The 20,022-nt window shown below is 54.5% G+C and overlaps 1 protein-coding gene across 1 annotated transcript in view; it reads right to left on the bottom strand.

Moving 5' to 3' along the window:
• The window catches only part of NAT10 (N-acetyltransferase 10), a 33,979-nt gene that overhangs the window by 7,504 nt on the left and 6,453 nt on the right, over positions 1 to 20,022 (bottom strand). The window contains exons 5-16 of the mRNA XM_055141947.1: positions 16,546 to 16,668; positions 15,022 to 15,083; positions 13,029 to 13,143; positions 12,848 to 12,955; positions 11,331 to 11,464; positions 9,387 to 9,480; positions 9,147 to 9,245; positions 5,904 to 6,040; positions 3,412 to 3,536; positions 2,245 to 2,395; positions 1,898 to 1,994; positions 900 to 1,016 (exon numbers count right to left, since the gene is read on the bottom strand). Of these exons, the coding sequence (XP_054997922.1) occupies positions 900 to 1,016; positions 1,898 to 1,994; positions 2,245 to 2,395; positions 3,412 to 3,536; positions 5,904 to 6,040; positions 9,147 to 9,245; positions 9,387 to 9,480; positions 11,331 to 11,464; positions 12,848 to 12,955; positions 13,029 to 13,143; positions 15,022 to 15,083; positions 16,546 to 16,668 (1,362 nt within the window). The remainder of the gene's footprint in view (positions 1 to 899; positions 1,017 to 1,897; positions 1,995 to 2,244; positions 2,396 to 3,411; positions 3,537 to 5,903; positions 6,041 to 9,146; positions 9,246 to 9,386; positions 9,481 to 11,330; positions 11,465 to 12,847; positions 12,956 to 13,028; positions 13,144 to 15,021; positions 15,084 to 16,545; positions 16,669 to 20,022) is intronic.

Genomic DNA, 20,022 nt, shown 5'->3' with positions numbered 1-20,022 from the left:
AGGGAGAAGGGACAGTGCCCTGGGCTCTGAACAGGACTCCGCCAGTATAAGAGGCCAGTCTGCCAGGCTGGCCACGACACACAGTATGGCCCATGCACATCATGGAATATGGGGCCTGGAGTGACAGCACAGTGGGTAGGGCACTGGCCTTTCACACGGCCCACCCAGGCACGATATCCCTGGCACCCCCTAGGATCCCCGGAGCCCCTCCAGGATGGATCACCAAGCACAGAGCCAGAAGTAAGCTCTGAGCACTGCTGGTATGACCCCAAAACAAAAACAGAGGGGCCGGAGCAATAACACAGCGGGCAGGGCATTTGCCTTGCACGTGGCTGACTTGGGTTTGATTCCCAGCATCCCGTATGGTCCCCTGAGCACCACCAGGCGTAATCCCTGAGTGCAGAGCCAGGAGTAACCCCTGAGCATTGCAGAGTATGACCAAAAAGCTCCCCCTCCCCATCCCTATTCAAAAAAAAAAAAAAAATCAAAACAAAACCAGAATGAAAGGCAGAGCAGTCCTCAAAACCAGGCACGTTATGAGTATGTGACACCGCAGAAAGGAAAAGCAGAGGACCATCCACTGGGCTCCCGCGGCTATGGATAGCAAGAGAGCAAGAACGTTAAGTAAACTTCCTGCCAGTGCTTCCAGTATCACCCCGTGTTCCTGCCCCATGCTGCTCTCTGCAGTAAAGGAAGGACAGAGACCAAGAAGCTGTGCCAGGCGCGTCCAGTCTGGACAGGGCAGCGCCTGTCTCCACCTGCAGTGGGCGGTGGGGCTGGTTTCCTCCCAGGCGCCCTGAGCACGGGCCTCGAGATCCCAACCACAATCCCTGGCATCCCCCGTGCACCCCTGCGTGAGACGTTCCTGTCACTGCCGCAGGGATGCCTCCGGCCCGTACCTGCACGACAGCCAGCACCTCGGGAAGGGAGTTCTGGGTGGGGGGCACGGGAGGCAGGAGGCAGAAGAGATGGTGGGCAGGCGCATCGGAGAGCATCTGGAGGTCGTTGGGAGAGTTCTGTGGGGGCACAAACGCGGGTGTGTGGTCGTTCTCAGCCAGCCCTCTCGCCCTCCGCCCCCAAATCAGAGGGAGACCGAAGGGCCACCTTGCCTACGAACTTTGCTAGTATCCTGGCGAGCAAATGCTTTGCTAGTATCACAGCTCCCGTGCTGCGCCCGACATGCCACCATCGGTGTGTCAGCCCAGGGGGCTGAGCCTTTCCTGCTCAGAGACTGCCACTGCAGACCACCTGACCCCCTTCAGCTCCAACTCCCCGGCCCAGACCCCCACGAAGGGTCCTTCCCAAGATGCCCTTCAGTTCCTCAGATGCTCAAATGTATACACTCTGCTTCTTCAACGGCCGAGGGGCACGAGGCTGAGCACTGGCAAACCGCACCTCTGGGTGACAAGTGCCCTCTGTGTCCTCTTAGCTAAAAGATGGCCGGGAAGTTAGAAGCATTTCCTAATGGAAATCAGGCAAAGTTTCCCACCCTCTCTAAGCGCCCATGGCACTCCAGGGAGGAACGCCCCAGCTGCCTGCAAAACCCGAAGCCAAGACTGGCCTGAGCAATGACAGACACACAAGCCCCCGAGGAAGAGTAGTGGGCCCACACGTGCCAGGACACGGTCAAGTCGAGCGAAACGGTCACCGACGACCAGGTACTGAAAGATCCAAAGCTGGGGCCAGGGCGATAGTACGATAGCACAGTGGGTAGGGCGTTAGCCTTGCACACGGCTGACCTGGGTTCGATTCCCAGCATCCCATTATGGTCCCCCGAGCACCGCCAGGAGTAATTCCTGAGTGCAGAGCCAGGAATAACCCCTGAGCATCAGCAAAAAGAAAAAAAAAAAACCCAGACGATCCAAAGCTGGAGTTTGCCCAACGGCCCATACATTACCTTGTAATGAGAAGCCACGTAGAGGGCCATAAGCCGCTGCAGGAAAACTTCGGAGGCCTTATGGTAGCAGAAGAGGGTGTCTCTGTTCACATAGTAGCTGGTGCTGGAGTTAAGCAGGCAACCAAGACAAGCCACAGAGAGCCGAGGCGGGGATGCACGGCCGCCCAGGGTCACCTGGAGGGTCGGCCGTCCTGCAGCTGCTAAAGGGGCCTTGGGTCTTGAGCAGAAACAGTCCATCAGGGAGGAGAGAAGGCAAGGGGCACGGACGGTGGTGGTCCCCTCGGGGAGCGCCCCCCTTCCCAGCCACCCCCCACCCCGCTCTCTGGCCACAGCAGACGGGAGGATACAGCTCGCAGGCTTCTGGCAGGGGGCAGCCCGACACGATGCGCGTGATGTTGAGGCAATCCAGGCACAGCAGGTCGTTGAGCCACTTCTCCACGGCGTCACCTGGGGCGTAGCGGATCGACTCCTGCAGGGAGACTTCCTGCAGCGTCCGCGCTGCCCCCGGGAGAAACGGGCGCTCGTCAGGCTCCGGCAGCAAGCACCGGGCAAATGTCCCTCGGCCCCGTCCTCACTCGGCACCCAGATAAACGTGACCCACCCGGGGTCTTTACTCTGCGGGAGGACTTGGGGGCCAGTCCCAGCCGGTGTGCAGGGGACCAAATGGTGCTGTGGGGGCTTCATGTACCCCAAACACACAATGAGCATCTCCCCAGCCCCGGTCCAGAAAGCGAGAGAGACGGAACAGGACCGCTTCCCGCTCTGCTGTGTGCTGTTACAACCCAGGAAGGGGGTTTCGCTGGCACACTGACGGAACCAGACTCGAGGATGCAAACGCAAGGCCCCTTTATCGCTAGCTTGAGCTAGGGTCCGAGTCTCATCCAACACAGTGGAGTCTTGACAAGGACCCCGACTCCGAATTCTAAGCAGCTTATATAGGGTTTGGTTACATAACAGCCTTTTTTCTAGGAACTGGCAACATGTTTCCAATTCTGGCCCCTGTTCTGTCCCTTGACTTCAGGGACCAACATCATGTTTCCAATTCTTTGTCCCTGTCCCTTCGGTGACTCCACTCCCTAGGCCCTCTCTCCCTGGCTGGGCGCCACTGCCCATGCCCCCCAAGGCTGCTGCCAGAGGGCGGTTTATCTGCCCAGGGTGATACTGTTTTCCGAGAAGCCGCAACTTTGTGATGGGGCAAACTGAGACTTAGGCCTGCTGAGTTTTGGTCTTAAAGTGGAGCCTTTAATGGCTCTACTTCGGCCTCACAGTGCCCTGACCCCTAGGCCCCCACTCCATCAGTGTGCTCAGGCTCTGGACGGTGACAAGTTAGGAGCCACCACAAGAGGGCTCCAGTCGGCCTCGCCTCACTTTCCAGCCCAGGGAGACAGGAGACACTTCAACTCCTGGGGACTCAGTTTGCAGCTGGCGGGAGGACAAGTCAGTCCCAGCCGGGAGGTGATGCGGGGAAGGACGCGCTGTGCCCACCCGGGGGCCCACCAGAGCCCGCCGGGTACCTGAGGCCAGTCTGGCAGTGGTGGTGGTCTTGTTCTCCGCGGTGGTGCTGACCTGGGTCTGGGCGCTCTGCTGGCGAAGCTGCTGGATCAGCTTGAGGGACAGGGAGCGGCCGGTGCCCTCATAGCTGGGAGCAGAAGCACAGACAACCAGGCTCAGAGACGGCCAGTCCTGCTCGAGGGGCAGGAACGCTTCCTTGGTGCCGCTGAGAGCTCCGGGAGAAGCCTGCTCGGCTCCCCTCTTCCCGGCCAGCACACACACGGCGGACAGCACGGGAGGAAGGCCCCTGCTGCCCACCGGTCTGACCCAGGTCAATCCCTGGCAATGTGCATGGTCCCCGGAGCACCGCCAGGAGCCGCTCCTGGGCAGAGCAGGAGTAGACCCAGAGCACACCCTGGTGCGTGTGTGTGTGTGTCCCACCCCATCCCCCCAAAATACTAAAGCAGCATGCTCGAAAGAATGTACAGAACACGGCCAGGATGGAATATGGAGACTCAACAAACTCACCAGCCACTCACTCTCTCAACTCCTACTTTCACTTAAAAGGTGACATCAACCAACCAGAAAAACTAGGGGGAAAAGTCATCTAAACTCTGATCCCTAGGCCTGCCCTGCATCTTCACTTTCTCCACCTCTCCAGTCCCGGGCACAGGTGATGCCTCGGGACAGAGACCGCTCAGCAGAGCCGTCTTTGAAGCGCTCGATGACTCCTGTCCTCATTAGAGTACTTACAGCACAAACACTTCCTGTTCAAACACATTATTATTATTGTCATTGTTCTTGTTATCATTTGGGGAGTTTGAATGGTAACAAGCGGCACACAGGTCACCCCCGGCAGTGCTCAGGGCTTACGCCTGGCTCTGCGCTCATGGGTCAGTCTAGCAGGGCTCAGGAGACCATATGTGCTACCAGGGATCGAATCCAAGTCTGTCACATGAACACATGCCCTACCCAATGGATTAAGTCTTCCCCCAAAAACACTATTTTCACAGAATGATCCAAAGACATTCTGAAGCATTCCCCTCCCTGGACCCACACAATAAAGCTTTCTTGGGCCAAAGAGATAGAACAGCAGGCAGAACACTTGCTTTGCATGTGGTCAATCCAGATTTGATCCCTGACACCCAGAGGGTCCCCAGAGCCCCACCAAAGTGATCTCTGAGTGCAGAATCAAGAAGAACCCCTGAGCATCGTGGGTATAGCCCAAAAATCAGAAAATAAAAATAATGATAATAAAGCTTTCTCAAAGGAATTATACCTACTGCCACCTAGGGGGAAAAAAAATGGGGGAAAAAAAACCTCCTGGCAATGTCCTGTGCCCCTCAGGTGGAATTGCCCACTCGAGGAAATGCTGCTCCAGACAGCCGGGCTACCAACAGTGTCCCTCTGCTCGCCTACAGCAAACATTAACCATAGTATGCTATTACACGATAACACACAATTACACACACACACACACACACACACACACCAGTGTCCCTTTCTGCTTGCCCACAGCAAACATTAACCATAGTATGCTATTACACACACACACACCACCACCACCACCACCATTTTTATCTTGGTTTCTGAACCACAGCTGGTGGAGCACTCCCAGAGGTACTCCGAGGACCATGCAGTGCTGAGAGCAAACCGGGACTCCAGCACATAAATCAGGTACCTGACCCACTATTTCAAAAAAAAAAAAAAAAAGATGTTGGGGCTGGAGCGATGGCACAGCGGGTAGGGCGTTTGCCTTGCATGAGGCCGACCCAGGTTCAATTCCCAGTATCCCATATGGTCCCCTGAGCACCGCCAGGAGTAATTCCTGAGTGCAGAGCCGGGAGTAACCCCTGAGCATTGCCAGATGTGACCCAAAAAGCAAAAAGCAAAAAAAAAGATGTAAAGGCTCTTGCAGGCTAGAGATATGGCTCATCAGCAGAGCAAGCTGCCTTGCATGCATGAGATCTGATCCCTAAAACCAACCCCAAATATTTCTAATTAAAGAAAAATAATAAAAAGGTTCTTGGGGCCACTATAAATTGTTTTCTTCTGCGGAAGGCGAGGGGGGCTCTCACAGTGATCCTTGGCGAGCGGGCCAGGCAAGCAGCTGAGGACATGGTACAGCTGGGCCGAGGTGCTGGATGGCACCGGGGCTGTGCCTGGCCACGCTCTGCAGTGTAACCTGAAAGTAGGGACCCTGTGCCATTGCCCAAGCCCTGGAGCTGTTGCTTCTTTGTGCAACTCACAGTGACGTCGACACACTCGAGTGACGCATCAGCCCTAGAGTGCAGCCCGGGGCGGCGTCCTCTGTCCTCTGAAACCTCACCAAGCAGAAGAGCCTTAGCACCCGGGTTCCAGGTCTTCAGGGTTTCCTGAGTGCCACCGAGGGCCAGACACAGGCGCGCTCCAGGAGCCTGAGACTGCGGCAGCCCCAGGACTCGGACTCGTGGAAAGGGACTCCGCCCTCCCTCCCAGGCCCGGCATGCTCAAGCGTGCCCACAGAGGGCCTTACCCATTGATGGTGGAGGCCATGAAGACAAGGTAGGGCCCCAGGAGGCTTTTCACCAGTGGCAGGGGGATGGCGGCAGCTTCGTCAATCACGACCAGCTCGGCCTGGCCCAACTTCACAGCATCCGCGGGATGGATGTACTGTGCGAGAGACAGGGAATGGACAGTCTCAGCTCGGGCACCGAAGCCCACGGCCGGGTGACTGGCCGCTCTCACTGTCCTGGCCCCCTCTGTCCTCCCCTCCGCTGTCCGTGGAATCGGGAAAAGGAGCAGGGCTGGAGCCAGACGCCTGGGTTCCGACAGGACCTCGGGCAGTACAGGGGCCCCGGACAGGCCACTGCATCACGGGGCTCTGTCTGCCTCCCATGAGAGGGGGGAGTGTCTGAGGCTGCTCGGCCCCGTGAGGGCAGCAGTGGTACCCTGGCCCCCATGGCCTCTCTTCCTGCTCCCCCCACATGCTTGCCTGAGCTCAGCTGGCATCCCCGTGGACACAAACCATCCCTCTCAGGGGCCAGAGTGAGAGCACAGCAAGGAGGCACTTGTCTTGCACATGGCCGACCTGGGTTTCAACCCCAGCACCCCATACATTCCCCCCAAGAACTGCCAGGACAGACGGACGTACACTCACATACACACTCAACGCACTCACACTGCCTTTACGTGTGTGAAGAACAGGCCCTGGGTTCAATCCAACTCAAATCAAAGTGATTACAAATGAGATGCTGTAAGTGCTTCCCGGGAAGTTGAGGGCTGAAGAAAGCAGCCACCCGGCACATTTCTACTGGCAGGATACGCATCCTCATCGGGCCCTCTTTCCTGGGTTCTTTTGGGAGAGGCTGGGGGGAGGGGCTGCGCACACTCAGCGGTGCTCAGGGCTCCAGCACCCAGGTCCCTGCTGGGGGTGAAACCAGGTCACACAGAAAGCACCCGGCCTGCTGAGCCATGTCCCGGAGATTTTCATCTCCTGTCCTCAGCTCCCAGCAACAAGGCCTCCAGGGGCACACGTGGCCCGGGAGCCGCCTGAAGCCACACTGCCGCCCGTGTGCCCGGGTGTGACCCCGAAACGGCAGGGCTGAGCCCCGCGCACACAGGCTTTCTTTCCCTGCTCCTCGGGACTTTCCCCTCCTGTGAGTTTGGGGCTGCAGACTGTGGAGCAGGCAGTCGGCCACAGGGCCCCTCGCCGGCCCGTCTGTGCCTGCTCGTCTCTCCTGCCGCCTCCCGGCTCAGGCACAGGTGGAAGGGAATGTACGACATAATGCACAAAGTGAAGAGGTTCTAGGAAAGAGACCTGGGCAAGTTCAAAACCAAACCAAACCAAACCCAAGATCCTGGAGGTCAAACATCAAACTCTTTTAAGATCTAATCAAGGGGCCAGAGCGATAGTACAGCGGGTAGGGCGTTTGCCTTGCATGCGGCCAAGCTGGGTTTGATGCCTGCCATCCCATATTGTTCCCCAAGCACTGCCAGGAGTGAATTCATGAGTGCAGAGCCAGGAGTAAACCCTGAGCATCACCGGTGTGACCCAAAAAGCCAAAAAATAAAAATTTAAGAAGAAAAAGTAAGAGGTAAGGCACATAAACTTGCCGTGCGATGCAGCCACCCCAGATTCAAATCCCTGACACCAGAGTCCCCTGAGCACTCCCAGGGGTCACTCCTGAGCAGAGTCAGGAATAGCCCCCGAGCACAACAGCCACCCAAAGAATTCGTCAGGCTAGATAAATTAACAAGATATTCTTAAGTCAACTCAGGGGCACAAGACCTGCACGAGCAGCTCCTTAACTCACTGCCAGGGGATTTCCCATGGCCCCCAGGGACTTCCTATGACTGGTGTAACTGCTGGAACCTGCTCGAAAGCCCTGGTGCCAGCCTACCCTGAACTAAACCCACTCTAATTTGATTCTTCTCTTGGGCCAATTTTACTTTCCATGAACCTGTTCCCAGACCTTTCAGATATAAAATGATTTTTTTTTAAAGATTAAATTTTTTTTTTTTTTTAATCAGGGCCAGAGAGATATTACAGTGGACAAGGTGCTTGTCTTGCATGTGGCAGACCCAGGTTTGATTCCCAGCATCCCATATGGTCCCCTGAGCACTGCCAGGAGTGATTCTGGAGTGCAGAGCCAGGAGTAAGCCCAAAGCATCAATGGGTGTGGCCCCCAAACAAAGACAAAAGAGAAATAATGTAAGATAGAAATGATGATAGTCTAGACCAGGTAATGCGGAACTTTGTGACCCCGGACTCTGGGCTCAATGGGACCAGCAGTGGAGATCCTCTGCCCATTTCCCCCAGTGACCCAGGGGTCACACCCATAAGCCACCTCCTGCCGGCACCAGATAATCTTGTCATCGGCCACCCTCCAGATCACACAGCTGTTTCTCCTGGAAGGGAGCAACATGACACCCGCCACATCCATGCCACTGGACTCCAAGCCACGCTGTTTTACTCGGAGCACCCCGGGGGGGGGGGTGAGAGCCCTCCCCACCAAGGGACCCAGCCCCAGCAGCTGAAAACCTCCAGAATCCAACCACTGCCATGCGCAAGCCGCTCCCCGCATGCTTGACCCGAGCCTCACGTATGAGTGAACGTATTCCTGGACCACTCCCTACCCGTTCTCCATGTGTACTACACCACATCTGATGTGGTCAAGTAGTAGGCAACAAATCATAGAGGGAATTATATACATATATATGCATGTATACATATTTTCAGATATATATACCAAAGCTCACATCACTCATCCTTTAACAATATGTTCGGAATATCCTAAAGAATGTCTTAATGGCCCCTGCCAAAACAGAACACTGTTTCCTCTATGAATACTTTTTTGGAGCATTTTCAGTGGTTTTTCATAACAGACAATACAAAATATATTATTCCGGTTGTGCTTTGAGACAGGGATTGGGGCTTGGAATGGAAACATCGCAAATTTGATGGTGGGAAGGTGTAATGGTGGTGGGATTTGTGTTTGAAATATTAAATGTAATCAAATATTGAGAACTACCTTATAAAATAAAAAAAAAATTTTAAAAAAGAAGAAAAAAAAGAGAAATGAGGATAGAGGCTATCTCAGTCATTTAAATACAGCAGGATCTGGTGGAATGTAGCTCAGAAGGGCAGCGCTTGTCTTGCATGTGTGAGGCCCTGTCCATCCCCAGGACCACACACACACACACACAAAATCTAATAATTAAGAAATAGTAATTACAGCTGGATGGGCCCGGCAGCAGTGTTTAAGAAACAACTCACCTGAATAGTCTGCCTGTGTTCTCGGAATACATTCACTCTGATCACAGCTTTGTTAAATTCAGGATTTAGAGACTGGATGATTTCGTAATCCAGATGTTCCTGGCAGGGACAGAGTCAAATCAGGGCCAAAGTTTACAAACAAGCCTCAGACATGACCTATGAAGCAAGCGAGCAGGTGCCTGAGACCCCCTGGATTTACACCCCGCCCCAGGTGAAAACAGTCCCACCCCACGGACCTACCTGATACTGCAGCGCGTCAAACCCTTTAAACACAAACTCAAACAGCGTGTGGAGGTTATCGGGGCTGGGGGAGGTGACGAAGATATTAGAGTACCTGTCGAAGAAGAGAGGAGGGTTGGAAAAGGCTGTGTAGAGAGTGAGGGAATTCTACGCCATGGGGGGCAGAGGGGTCCTGAATACCTCACGGGGAGGAAAAAAGGAAGCAACGTCAGATCAGACCTAAGCTGAGTTTCCATCAAAGGCAGCGTGCAGGAGCTGCAGAAGCTGGCTGCTGCCTCCGGTACTGCCGTGTCTTTGACCACAGTGGTGACTACACAGGGTGGCTGGCGGTGCTGAGAGGGACGCAGCTCACCCGCAGCTAAAGGCTGGAAGCATGGCAGCACCAAGAAGGATGGGGAGCAGAGGATGGGCGGTGGGAAGGGGGAGGGGGCGCAGCCTCTGCCCAGTCAGCGCTGAGGGCAGGAGGGCCGGGAAGTCCCTGAAACTGGATACAGCTTCCTCCATCTCAGACCCACACAGGAGCAGCAGGCACGGAGGGGGAGGACAGGGCCTGCTGTTTTAGGTGGGTGCGGTGGCAAGTACACATCACCTGGCCACTGTAGGACTTTCTACCCGATGACACAGAACAGCCAAGGCTGTGCCAGGGGTCAAGACTGTATGAATACATTAACGATGTCAAACTCAAACTTGTCTTTATTTTGTGAATACCGATACCCTGAGCACTGGACTGGACTGAATAAAACCTCTCCAGTTTGTCTTTTCTCGTCCTATGGACAAACACCCGTGGGGGAGGGGTATTGCTGTGGCACATGACATTCTATTCTATCTCTTTTTCTTCGGGGCCACACCGGGCAATGCGCAGGGCCTTGAACCTGCCTCTGCTTAAGGAATTACTCCTGGCGGTGCTCAGGGGACCACACGGGATGCCAGGGAAAGAACCGGTCAGCCATATGCAAGGCAAACCCCCTACCTGCTGTACTCTCCCTTTTAAGGAGCTCCCACCAACTCACATCCTAACCGCAGAGTTCTGCGCCCCCGGCCCTGAGCCCTCATCAACACTAGCTCTGGCTGATCCTTTTTGACGTGCGACTCTCACCACTCTGAGGTGGCTGCCTGTTTTTCACTGTGTTCCCCTAATGGCAAGAATGCTGAGGTGTTTTCCACCGTGTGGGGGTCACCCACACGTATGACCTAGAGAGAGATGTCTGTCCAGGGAGTCTGCCATTTTTACTACACTGTAGCACTGTCTTCCCATTGTTCATAGATTTGCTCGAGCGGGCACCAGTAATGTCTCCATTGTGAGACTTGTTACTGTTTTTGGCATATCGAACACGCCACGGGTAGCTTGCCAGGCTCTGCCGTGCAAATGGGATACCCTCGGTAGCTTGCCGGGCTCTCCGAGAGGGATGGAGGAATTGAACCCGGGTCGGCTGCACGCAGGGCAAACACCCTACCCGCTGTGCTACGGCTCCAGTTTTTACTACAATGCCTGCATATTTGCTGTTCAGTTGTGAATTATAGATTTCGGCAATCAACTCCTTGAACGACATACAGTGCTCAGCCCCCTCTCCCAATTGGCAGGCTGCCTTTTCGTTCTTTTGTGGAAGCTGATTTCAACTGAACAAACAAAAATTCTTCTAATTTACAAAACAGAAACAAACTTTCTGGAGTCAGCCCAGCTGTTCATGTACATTCGTGTCTCCCAAGCGTCTTGAAGCTCCTCTCCTCCCTCTCTGCTTTCTGTTGTAGCCACCAAGGCCCTGAGGGGCAGGGGGAGGGGGTGTGTGTCTGGGTCGGCCCCCCACACAGGTGCTCCCCGAGGGGAGAATCACACTCTGCTGCCGCTTTCTCCCAGACCCCTGGGACCCAGAGGAATCACCCAGCCTGGACCCCGCACCCAGCTCTCCCCCAGCGCCCGGTCTCCTGAAAGAGGAGGCCCCTTACCCAAAAGCCACCGCGCCCGCAATCGCCAAGCCAAGGGCGGCAGACTTGCCCCTGCCTCGGGCCGCGGTGAGAGCCACCGTACTCCGCAGCGTCTTCTCCGAGATGCCCTCGATGAACTTCAAGACAGCCTTGGCCTGCGGGCAGGAGAAGGCGTGTTAGGTGAGGGGGGAACGCGCGCCTTCCTACCAGCCCACCTACCAGCAGCTCTGCAGGGCGGCCAGGAGCAGCCGAGGCAGAACGGAGACCCATCTCCTCTTGCTCAAGCATGACCGACCGCCCCCATGTCCATCACACCGAGAGCACTGCAGGGAGTCCTGTGCGCCTGGCCTGTCTGTGCTACTGGATCGGGGCTGCCATTGTGGCTGAGCCCAGACTGCAGTGGTCCTCCCCTGCCACTAGCAAGCTCGAAATAGGAATCGACAGCCAATGACCCCCCAAGTCCTAGACCTCGTGGCCACACACATACCACTGCTCCCGCACATGAGCACTTGGGTCACTAACAAACCACAAGCCTAAAACTGAAGGGGGGAAAAAAAAAAAAAACATGCCACAAGATGCCACAGAAGCTAAAGAACCCCATCTTGGGAAAAGCACCAAGTGGTCTCCTCTTTAAATTAAGCCCATTTCAGGGCTGAAGCGACAGCACAGCGGGGAGGGCACTTGCCTTGCACACTGCCGACCTGCGTTCTATCCCTGGCATTCCACATGGTGTCCAGAGCACCCCGAGGAATAATCCCTGGGTGCAGAGCCAGGAGCAACCCCTGAGCACTGCTGGGTGTGGCCCAGAAAAAATAAATTGAACCCATTTTAGTGGAGCCTGTGCCGTGAACACAGGAGGTCTGATCCCTGGCAGAGCTGAGGACAGCCCCGAGCACAGCAGGGAACAGCCCCCAAACACAGCCACGAGTAGTCCCTGAGCCCCACTGGATGTAGCCCTCAAACAGTCTGGAGCACCCGGGGCTGGACGGGCAGTACAGGGGCTCAGGTGCACGCCTTGCAGACTGTCAATCCCCAGCACTACACAAGGGTCCCCAAAGGACTGCCAGGCACATGCCTGGAGGCCCCTGAGCAGCACAAGGCTCTCACACGGAACCGGCCCAGCTGACCAAGAACAGCCAGGAGAGGGCCGGAGAACTGGACGGTGGCAGGGCACTGGCCTTACACACGGTGCCCCAAGTTTGAGCCCCCGGCACCCCATCTGGGCTCCCCCAGCACCCCCAGGAGTACTGAGTGCAGAGCCAGGAGTGACCCTGAGCACCAACGGGAGTAGCTGCAAACACCAGGGGAAGAGGAAAAAAAAATTGCCAGGAGATAACCCTCCACGGCCCCACAGATAGAATACAAAATAACTGCCAGTAAAGTGTCGCTGCCCTTGGTCCCGAGACCTGGAGGCGGTGCACTGCTGAGGCTCTCTTGCGAGCAGGGACAATCCCAGGGTCGCTGTGTGTGTGAGCTCATGAAAAGCCCCTACCAGCCGATGTGGTCTCGGCCCGTTGAGCCCGGAGGGTGACACGCACCTGGTCCAGGGTCCGGCAGCAGTCCACCAACACGCCCACGGGCTGCGTGTCCTGCAGACTCTCCTTCAGCTCCCTCAGCTCCAGGTCAGCGGGGCCCAGGCTCTCGTCCTGGAGGAGGGACAGGTCTGTCAGTGCCCCAGAAGTCTGGCCTCCGCCAGCTGCCCTGAGCCCCGGCACTCACCTGGCTCTGGGGGGGGAGGGCCTCGATGCTGGCGGCGTGGGAGGAGATGGGCAGGATGTTGAGCTGGTCGTCGATGACGAGACACTTCTTGCAAGAGGCCAGGGAGAGAATGAACCTGAGGAACAGAAGCGCCGTGAGTGGGGCGGTGGTTGCCCAGTGTCGACCGTGCGACTTTTCCTCACCATCATTTCTGGCACCGCTCAACTCCGAGGAAGGCCAAGAAAAGGAAGTCATGTCCCCGCTGGAGAGCAGCAGAAGGAGCTGAGCGTCCCCCACAGGAGAGGCGAGTGCTGCCCCCCAAGGCAGGACACACACAGCGTGCACAAGGGCCTCGCCGCCAGCATCGGCGTGTAAACCAAGCAGACCGGGAAGGCCAGGAGGGAGCCCCACGCCCCTGATACGCAGAACCCTGAGAGCAGCATGGGAGGCCATTTTTGGTGCTTGTGGCTGAAGTTGGGATTTTTTTTAGCCTGTGCTCAGGGTTTTCTTTTCTTTCTTTTTTTTTGGGGGGGAACGGGAGGGGCTTGGGGTGAGCCATGCCTGGCTGTGCTCAGGGCACCGTATAGGGTGCTGGGGATGGCACCCTGGTCATCTGCGTGCAAAGGAAGCGCTGTCTGTCTGGCCCCGCTCCTGTTCCCCTAAGCATACGAATGTTTCTGTTTCTCTGTGGGAGCTTCAGCGCTCAGCCTGTCTCCCTTCCCCGTCTTCTCTTGAGACAGCAAGCAGGCCCGGTGGTGTGGCTTTGGGTTTCTGATTTCAGGATGAGTCCAGACACCTCTGTGCTGGAGGCTGCACCTGGGGGACGCAGATCTCTGGCCTCTACCCGTGATCTGCTAACAGCATCACTCTAATCTCCTCCACGTCAAGTCATGATCATAAACATGTTTCCGGGGGGCCAAGAGACAGCTTAAAGGGCTGGAGGCACATGCCTTGCACATGGCCACGTCTGATCCCGGCATCAAATGTCTCGCCTCCTGCACACCCCCTCCCCCCCCCAGCACTGCCAAGTGCAACCCTGCTGGCCCCAGCACCACCGGCTCCCCGCAGCACTGCGCCTCCAGACCCACGTGCCAACTGGGACCCGTCAGGGCCAGCAGTGTCCATCCCAGGGGCTCTGAGCTTCCTGCTGGGGAGCACTCACCACACTAAAAAAAATGTTTCCAGGGGCTGGAGCAATAGCACAGCGGGTAGGGCGTTTGCCTTGCACGCGGCCAACCCGGGTTCGATTCCTAGCATCCCATATGGTCCCCTGAGCATGTCCAGGGGTAATTCCTGAGTGCAGAGCCAGGAGTAACCCCTGTGCATTGCCGGGTGTGATCCAAAAAGAAAAAAAAAAAAAGTTTCCAGAAACTGCCAGACCTCGACAGCAGCACAACGGCTCCCTGAGAAGTGGTATTTCCTAAGACGAGCCACGGCTGCTCAACTGTGCAGCCTGGTCAAGGGTTCTGCGAGACACACTTGGGAATCAATTAGGAAACAGGTCCCCGTGGTCACAGCCATTGCCAGCGGGGTAGGCCTGATGGGGGCTGACCCCAATATAACCCTGAGCACAGAGCCAGGGATGGCCGCTGAGCACAACAGGGTGTGGCCCAAAATCCTCTCCCCACAACTCACTGCCTCCCCCATTTTTTACTGGCTACAACAGGCTACTGTAAACCTTCATAAATGATACACTGTACTGGCGTTTCCCAGCTATGCAGGCCAGACAATGCTTTGGTCAAAGGCCTGCTTGAAACACTAGGGTGGTGTGACACGCCTTCTGGGGAGTGGTGGGTGACCCGCACTCAGTCGTGACGGAGAAGCAAGCCCAAAGCAGAAAGCAGAGTGGTACTGACGGAAAGCAGGCCGCCCAGATGCCCAGGCCACAGCTCTCCTCCCCCTCCACCCAACCCCTGACTCGCGCGGCCGTGTGGGATGCCTGCACTGGCTCCCTTCTCCTGCTCCCGCCCAGGTGACCCCTGACCAAGGGCCGGGAGACCCGCAGCAGACCCACCTCTCGTTGAATCTCCCCACCACGTCCTGGTGAGCCTCGGTCCTGTATCGGGAATGCACGTCCTGCCGGAGACAGCGGGGGTTAGTAAGGCACGCTGAGTGCTCGAGGAAGCAAGCCTGGACCCCAGGCAGGGCCGGAAATGCTGCTGGAGACAGAAACACAATCGCTCCCCTACCACCTGCTGGGCCAGACCCACCAAAGGGGAGTTCCCAGGACCAGAGAGCAGAGCGTGCAGTTCCTTAGGCCCACTAGCTTCCCCTGACCTCATGACTGAGGAGCTTCCCCCATTTCATCCAGCACTGTGAAGAGCATTCACTCAGGGGCACACTTGTGCCATCCTAGACAAACAGGGTGACCACGTGCGAGTGAAAGTGACCCAAGTTCACATGGAGTCTGCTAGTGCTTAAGGGAAATAACTGAGCAAATCGAGACAAACTCTGGCAAATGCTAACAAGTGAAAACCAGGTTCGGAGGTAGGAGGGAAAATACAGCGGGTAGGGCATTTGTCTTACAGGCGGCTGACCCGGGTTCGATCTCACATGCTCGCACCAGCCCAGGAGCGAGAAGCGAGCCCTGAGCACAGCCAGGCTTGGCCTGACCACAAAGCCAAACAAAAACAGGGTGTAGTCATAGCAAAATGGATGGGGGTGGAGAAGTAGGGGGTTCTTCTACAGGGGCAGTGAGGAAGGCCCTCTGGGGAGGAAAGCAGGCACCTGAGTCAGAGGGAAAGAAGAAAGCAGCAAGGCGGGCCTCGGTATTTGATAAGTGCTCAATAAATACACCAGGGAGGCAACCGAGGTCCCCGGTCCCAGGGAGCTAAGACCCCAGCCCAGGAAATCAAACAGCTCGTCCATAAGTGTATCACTTTAGGCAGCTCTGAGAAAAAGAAAGAAGGAGAAAGGGGGAGGGGGGAGGGAAAGAGACACCCTGTGGGTCTGAGGCGGGGAGCCGGGCAGACACTCCTGCCAAGGCAGCTGACGTTCGTTGCAAACAGCCAGGAACACAGAGCAGGGGCGAAGGCTGGCGGAAAGTGTCTTTCACCTTGAGCAGTTCTTTTTTGTTTTGGGTCTGGGGGCAGCAAGGGTGATGCTCAGTGATTTTGGCTCTGCGCTCAGGGATCACTCTTAGCGGGACTCAGGGGACCTTACTGAGTGCCAGGCTAAACCCTGCAAGACAAGCGCCCTACCCAAAGTTTGATCCCCAGCACCCCATATGGTTCCTCCGAGCCCCGCCCTGAGTAATTCCTGAGTGCAGAGCCAGGAGTGGCCCCAAAACAAACAAGCAAACAAACAAAATGACCTTTGTACACTGAAGAGAGTGAGGGATTGTCTTGCACTCGGTCCTATCCAGTCCCCCAAGCCCTGCAAGGAATGATCCCTCAGCCCAGGGTCAAGTTGAAGCCCTGAGCATTGCCGAGTGTGGCCCAACTCCCGCCTCTATCCACCACCAAAAGTTGAAACAAAGTGGCCGACAGCAAGAAAAATGTGACCTGATTTCCAACTACTTTGCAATGCAGACACTTACCATGGTCATCGTGTATAGCTGCTTGAGTGAATTCATGGTCCGAAGGAGGATAACCACCAGCCCACCACCTTCCACTGTTTCCACCGTCCTGGCCAGCAAGTTCGGAGTTAAGGCTTCAAAATCCTGAGAGAGAGGCCGAAGCAATAGTAAAGCAGGTAAGGCGATTGCTTGCCTTGCACACAGCCAACCCAGGTTCAATCCTTGGCACCCCATATGGTTCCCTGAGTCCGCTAGGAGTGATTCCTGAGTGGAGCGCCACATCCTTCAGCACACTGGGTACGGCCCCAAAACAAACAAACCAAAAACACCAAACCAAAATCCTGAAAGGGAAATTTTAAAAGGACTGATATTGCAAAGACCATTCCTACAGAAGCGTAACCAAAATCCAGGAGACAGGTGAAAAGAATGTGTGACAGGACAAACCCAAGCCAGCCTCTACTCTAATAGTCCCTTTCATACTCCCTCACCAGAACTATGGCACTCTCTCATCTTGCTTACTACTGAGGACACGCCACAGAAGAGGTCAGCCTTCAATGGAACAGGGTGGAATATCCCTACACACAACCCCAAATGTATGATCATCTGAACTTTGATAAGGGAGCAAGAGATGTGAAGTGGAGCAAGGAAAGCCTCTTTAACAAATGGTGCTGGCATAACTGGACAACCACATGCAAAAGAACGGGCTTAGATCTTGACCTGACACCATGCACAAAAGTCAGATCAAAATGGATTAAAGACCTCAACATCAGACCAGAATCCATTAGGTACACTGAAGACAAGGTCGGCAAAACCCTCCACGATACTGAAGCTAAAGGTATCTTCAAAGATGACACGAACTGATCAACCAAATGGAAACAGATAAACAAATGAGACTGCATTAAATTAAGAAGCTTCTGCACCGCAGAAGATACAGTGACCAAAATACAAAGACAATCTACAGAATGGGAAAGAATATTCACCCAATACCCATCTGACAAGTGGTTGATATCAAGGGTACATAAGGCACTGCCTAAACTCTACAAGAAGAAAACATCCAACCCCATCAGAAAATGGGGAAAAGAAATGAACAGAAACTTACTCAAAGAAGAGATACGAGGGGGCTGGAGTGATAGCACAGCGGGTAGGGCGTTTGCCTTGTACGCGGCTGACCCGGGTTCGAATCCCAGCATCCCATATGGTCTCCCGAGCACTGCCAGGAGTAATTCCTGAGTGCATGAGCCAGGAGTGACCCCTGTGCATCGCCGGATGTGACCCAAAAAGCAAAAAAAAAAAAAAAAAAAAGAAGAAGAGATACGAATGGCTAAAAGGCACATGAAAAAATGCTCTTCATCACTAATCATCAGGGAGATGCAGATCAAAACAACTATGAGATACCACCTCACACCACAGAGACTGGCACACCCAAAAGAACAAAAGCAACCAGTGTTAGCGTAGATGTGGGGAAAAAGGGACCCTTTTACACTGCTGGTGGGAATGACGACTGGTTCAGCCCTTTTGGAAAACAATACAAACACTTCTCAAAAAATTAGAAACTGAGCTCCCATTTGACCCAGCAATACCACTTCTGGGAATATATCCTGGAGAAGCAAAAAAGTATAGTCGAAATGACATCTGCACTCATATGTTCATCGCAGCACTGTTTACAATAGCCAGATCTGGAAAAAACCCAAGTGCCCCAAAACAGATGACTGGTTTAAAGAAACTTTGGTACATCTATACAATGGAATACTATGCAGCTGTCAAAAGAGATAAAGTCGTGAACTTTGCATATAAGCAGATCAACATTGAAAGTATCATGCTAAATGAAATGAGTCAGAAAGAGAGAGACATAGAAAGACTGCACTCATCTATGAATATAAAATAACAGAATAGGAGACCAGTACCGAAGGATAGTAGAAATAAGTACCAGGTTTGCTCCATGGCTTGGAAGCCGGCCTCACATGCTGGGGGAAAAGGCAGCTCTGATACAGAAGGGAACACCAAGTAAAATGTGGTTGGAGGACCCACTACGGAAGGGAGGTGCGTGCTGAAAGTAGACTACAGATTGAACACGATGGCCACTCAATACCGTTATTGCAAACCACAACACCCAAAAGGAGAGAGAGAACAAAAGGGACTGCCACAGAGGCGGGGTGGGGTGGGGGGGAAGGGACTGGGGGTGGGAGGGATACTGGACTCATCGGTGTTGGAGAATGGGCACTGGTGGAGGGATGGTAGAGGGAACATTGTATGACGGAAACACAAGCACAGAAATGTGTAAATCTTTAACTGTACCATCATGGTGATTCACTAATAAAAAAATAAACCAAAAAAAAAAAAAAGAGGTCGGCTCTGAGACCAGGTGTATCTCATCACATATGTCAAAAGTACTTCCGGTGGGTGGGTGCTGGAGAGGATGGTACAGCAAGTAGGGCACTTACCTGCTATGCAGCTGTCCCCAGCATCCCATATGGTCACCTGAGCACCACCAGGAGTAATTCTGAGCACAGAGTCAGGAGTTAAGCCCTGAGCACTGCTGGGTGTGACACCCCCAAGCAAACAAAAATGGTATTTCTAATAATATATGATAAAATTCCACGTGGAAAGAAGTGCTCCAATTTTCAATGAATCCTATTTGAAGGCAGAAACTTCTCATATTATCAAGTTTCTAGATCAAATCTACTTGAGGTGACTCAACTGCACCACATGGGGGCACTAGTGTCTAAAGAGGGCACCAGTGCAAAGGCCGAGAGACCAACCAAGAAGCTTCCCTGCAGAGCAGAGACCAGGGAGAGGGGCCAAAAGCACTTTTCTGGCCTCCACAGAGGAACGCAAAACAGCAGCACAGGGAAACTTACGTTCATGACCCTCTTATCCCTCTGCTCACTTTAAATTATTTTTATTTTTTGCTTTTTTTTTGGGGGGGGTCACACCCGGCGATGCACAGATGTTGCTCCTGGCTCTGCACTCAGGAATTACTCCTGGTGGTGCTCAGGGAACCATATGGGATGCTGGGAATAGAACCCGGGTCGGCCCCATGCAAGACAAATGCCCTACCTGCTGTGCTATTACTCCAGCCCCTCACTTTTATTTTTATTCTGAGGCACAGTTGGTAAACTGTCTCCAGACAGTTTAAAACTAGAAACATTAAAAGCATTAACCTAGGCATACTGGCTTGCAAGGCCAGAGAACAGGAACCAATGAAGAAATCACCAGGTCTTTAGCTGTTGGTGGGTTCTGAAGGACTGGCAGGAGGCAGGACTGACCTGGGTGACACTAACCAAGCACAGGGTCACTGGGACCCGTGAAAGCAGAAGTCAGCCCCCCTTGGTTAAAGCCAGGCCTGCAGCTGCCTGGGGAGCAGGGCCTTCCCTTAATTCCAGGGTCCCTAGAGGGCCATGGCACCTGCTTCCTCAGCTGGAGCTGGTCAGGCACAGAGAATGAGGCCGCACTGAGGTCACCTCCACACAACACTTTTCCTTTCTATTGCTGGTTGTT

The sequence above is a fragment of the Sorex araneus genome, chromosome 6 (genome assembly GCF_027595985.1).
Source record: "Sorex araneus isolate mSorAra2 chromosome 6, mSorAra2.pri, whole genome shotgun sequence".
Lineage (NCBI taxonomy): Eukaryota > Metazoa > Chordata > Mammalia > Eulipotyphla > Soricidae > Sorex > Sorex araneus.
Note: the sequence above shows the minus strand (reverse complement) of the source record. Positions and strands in the feature narration are given on the sequence as shown.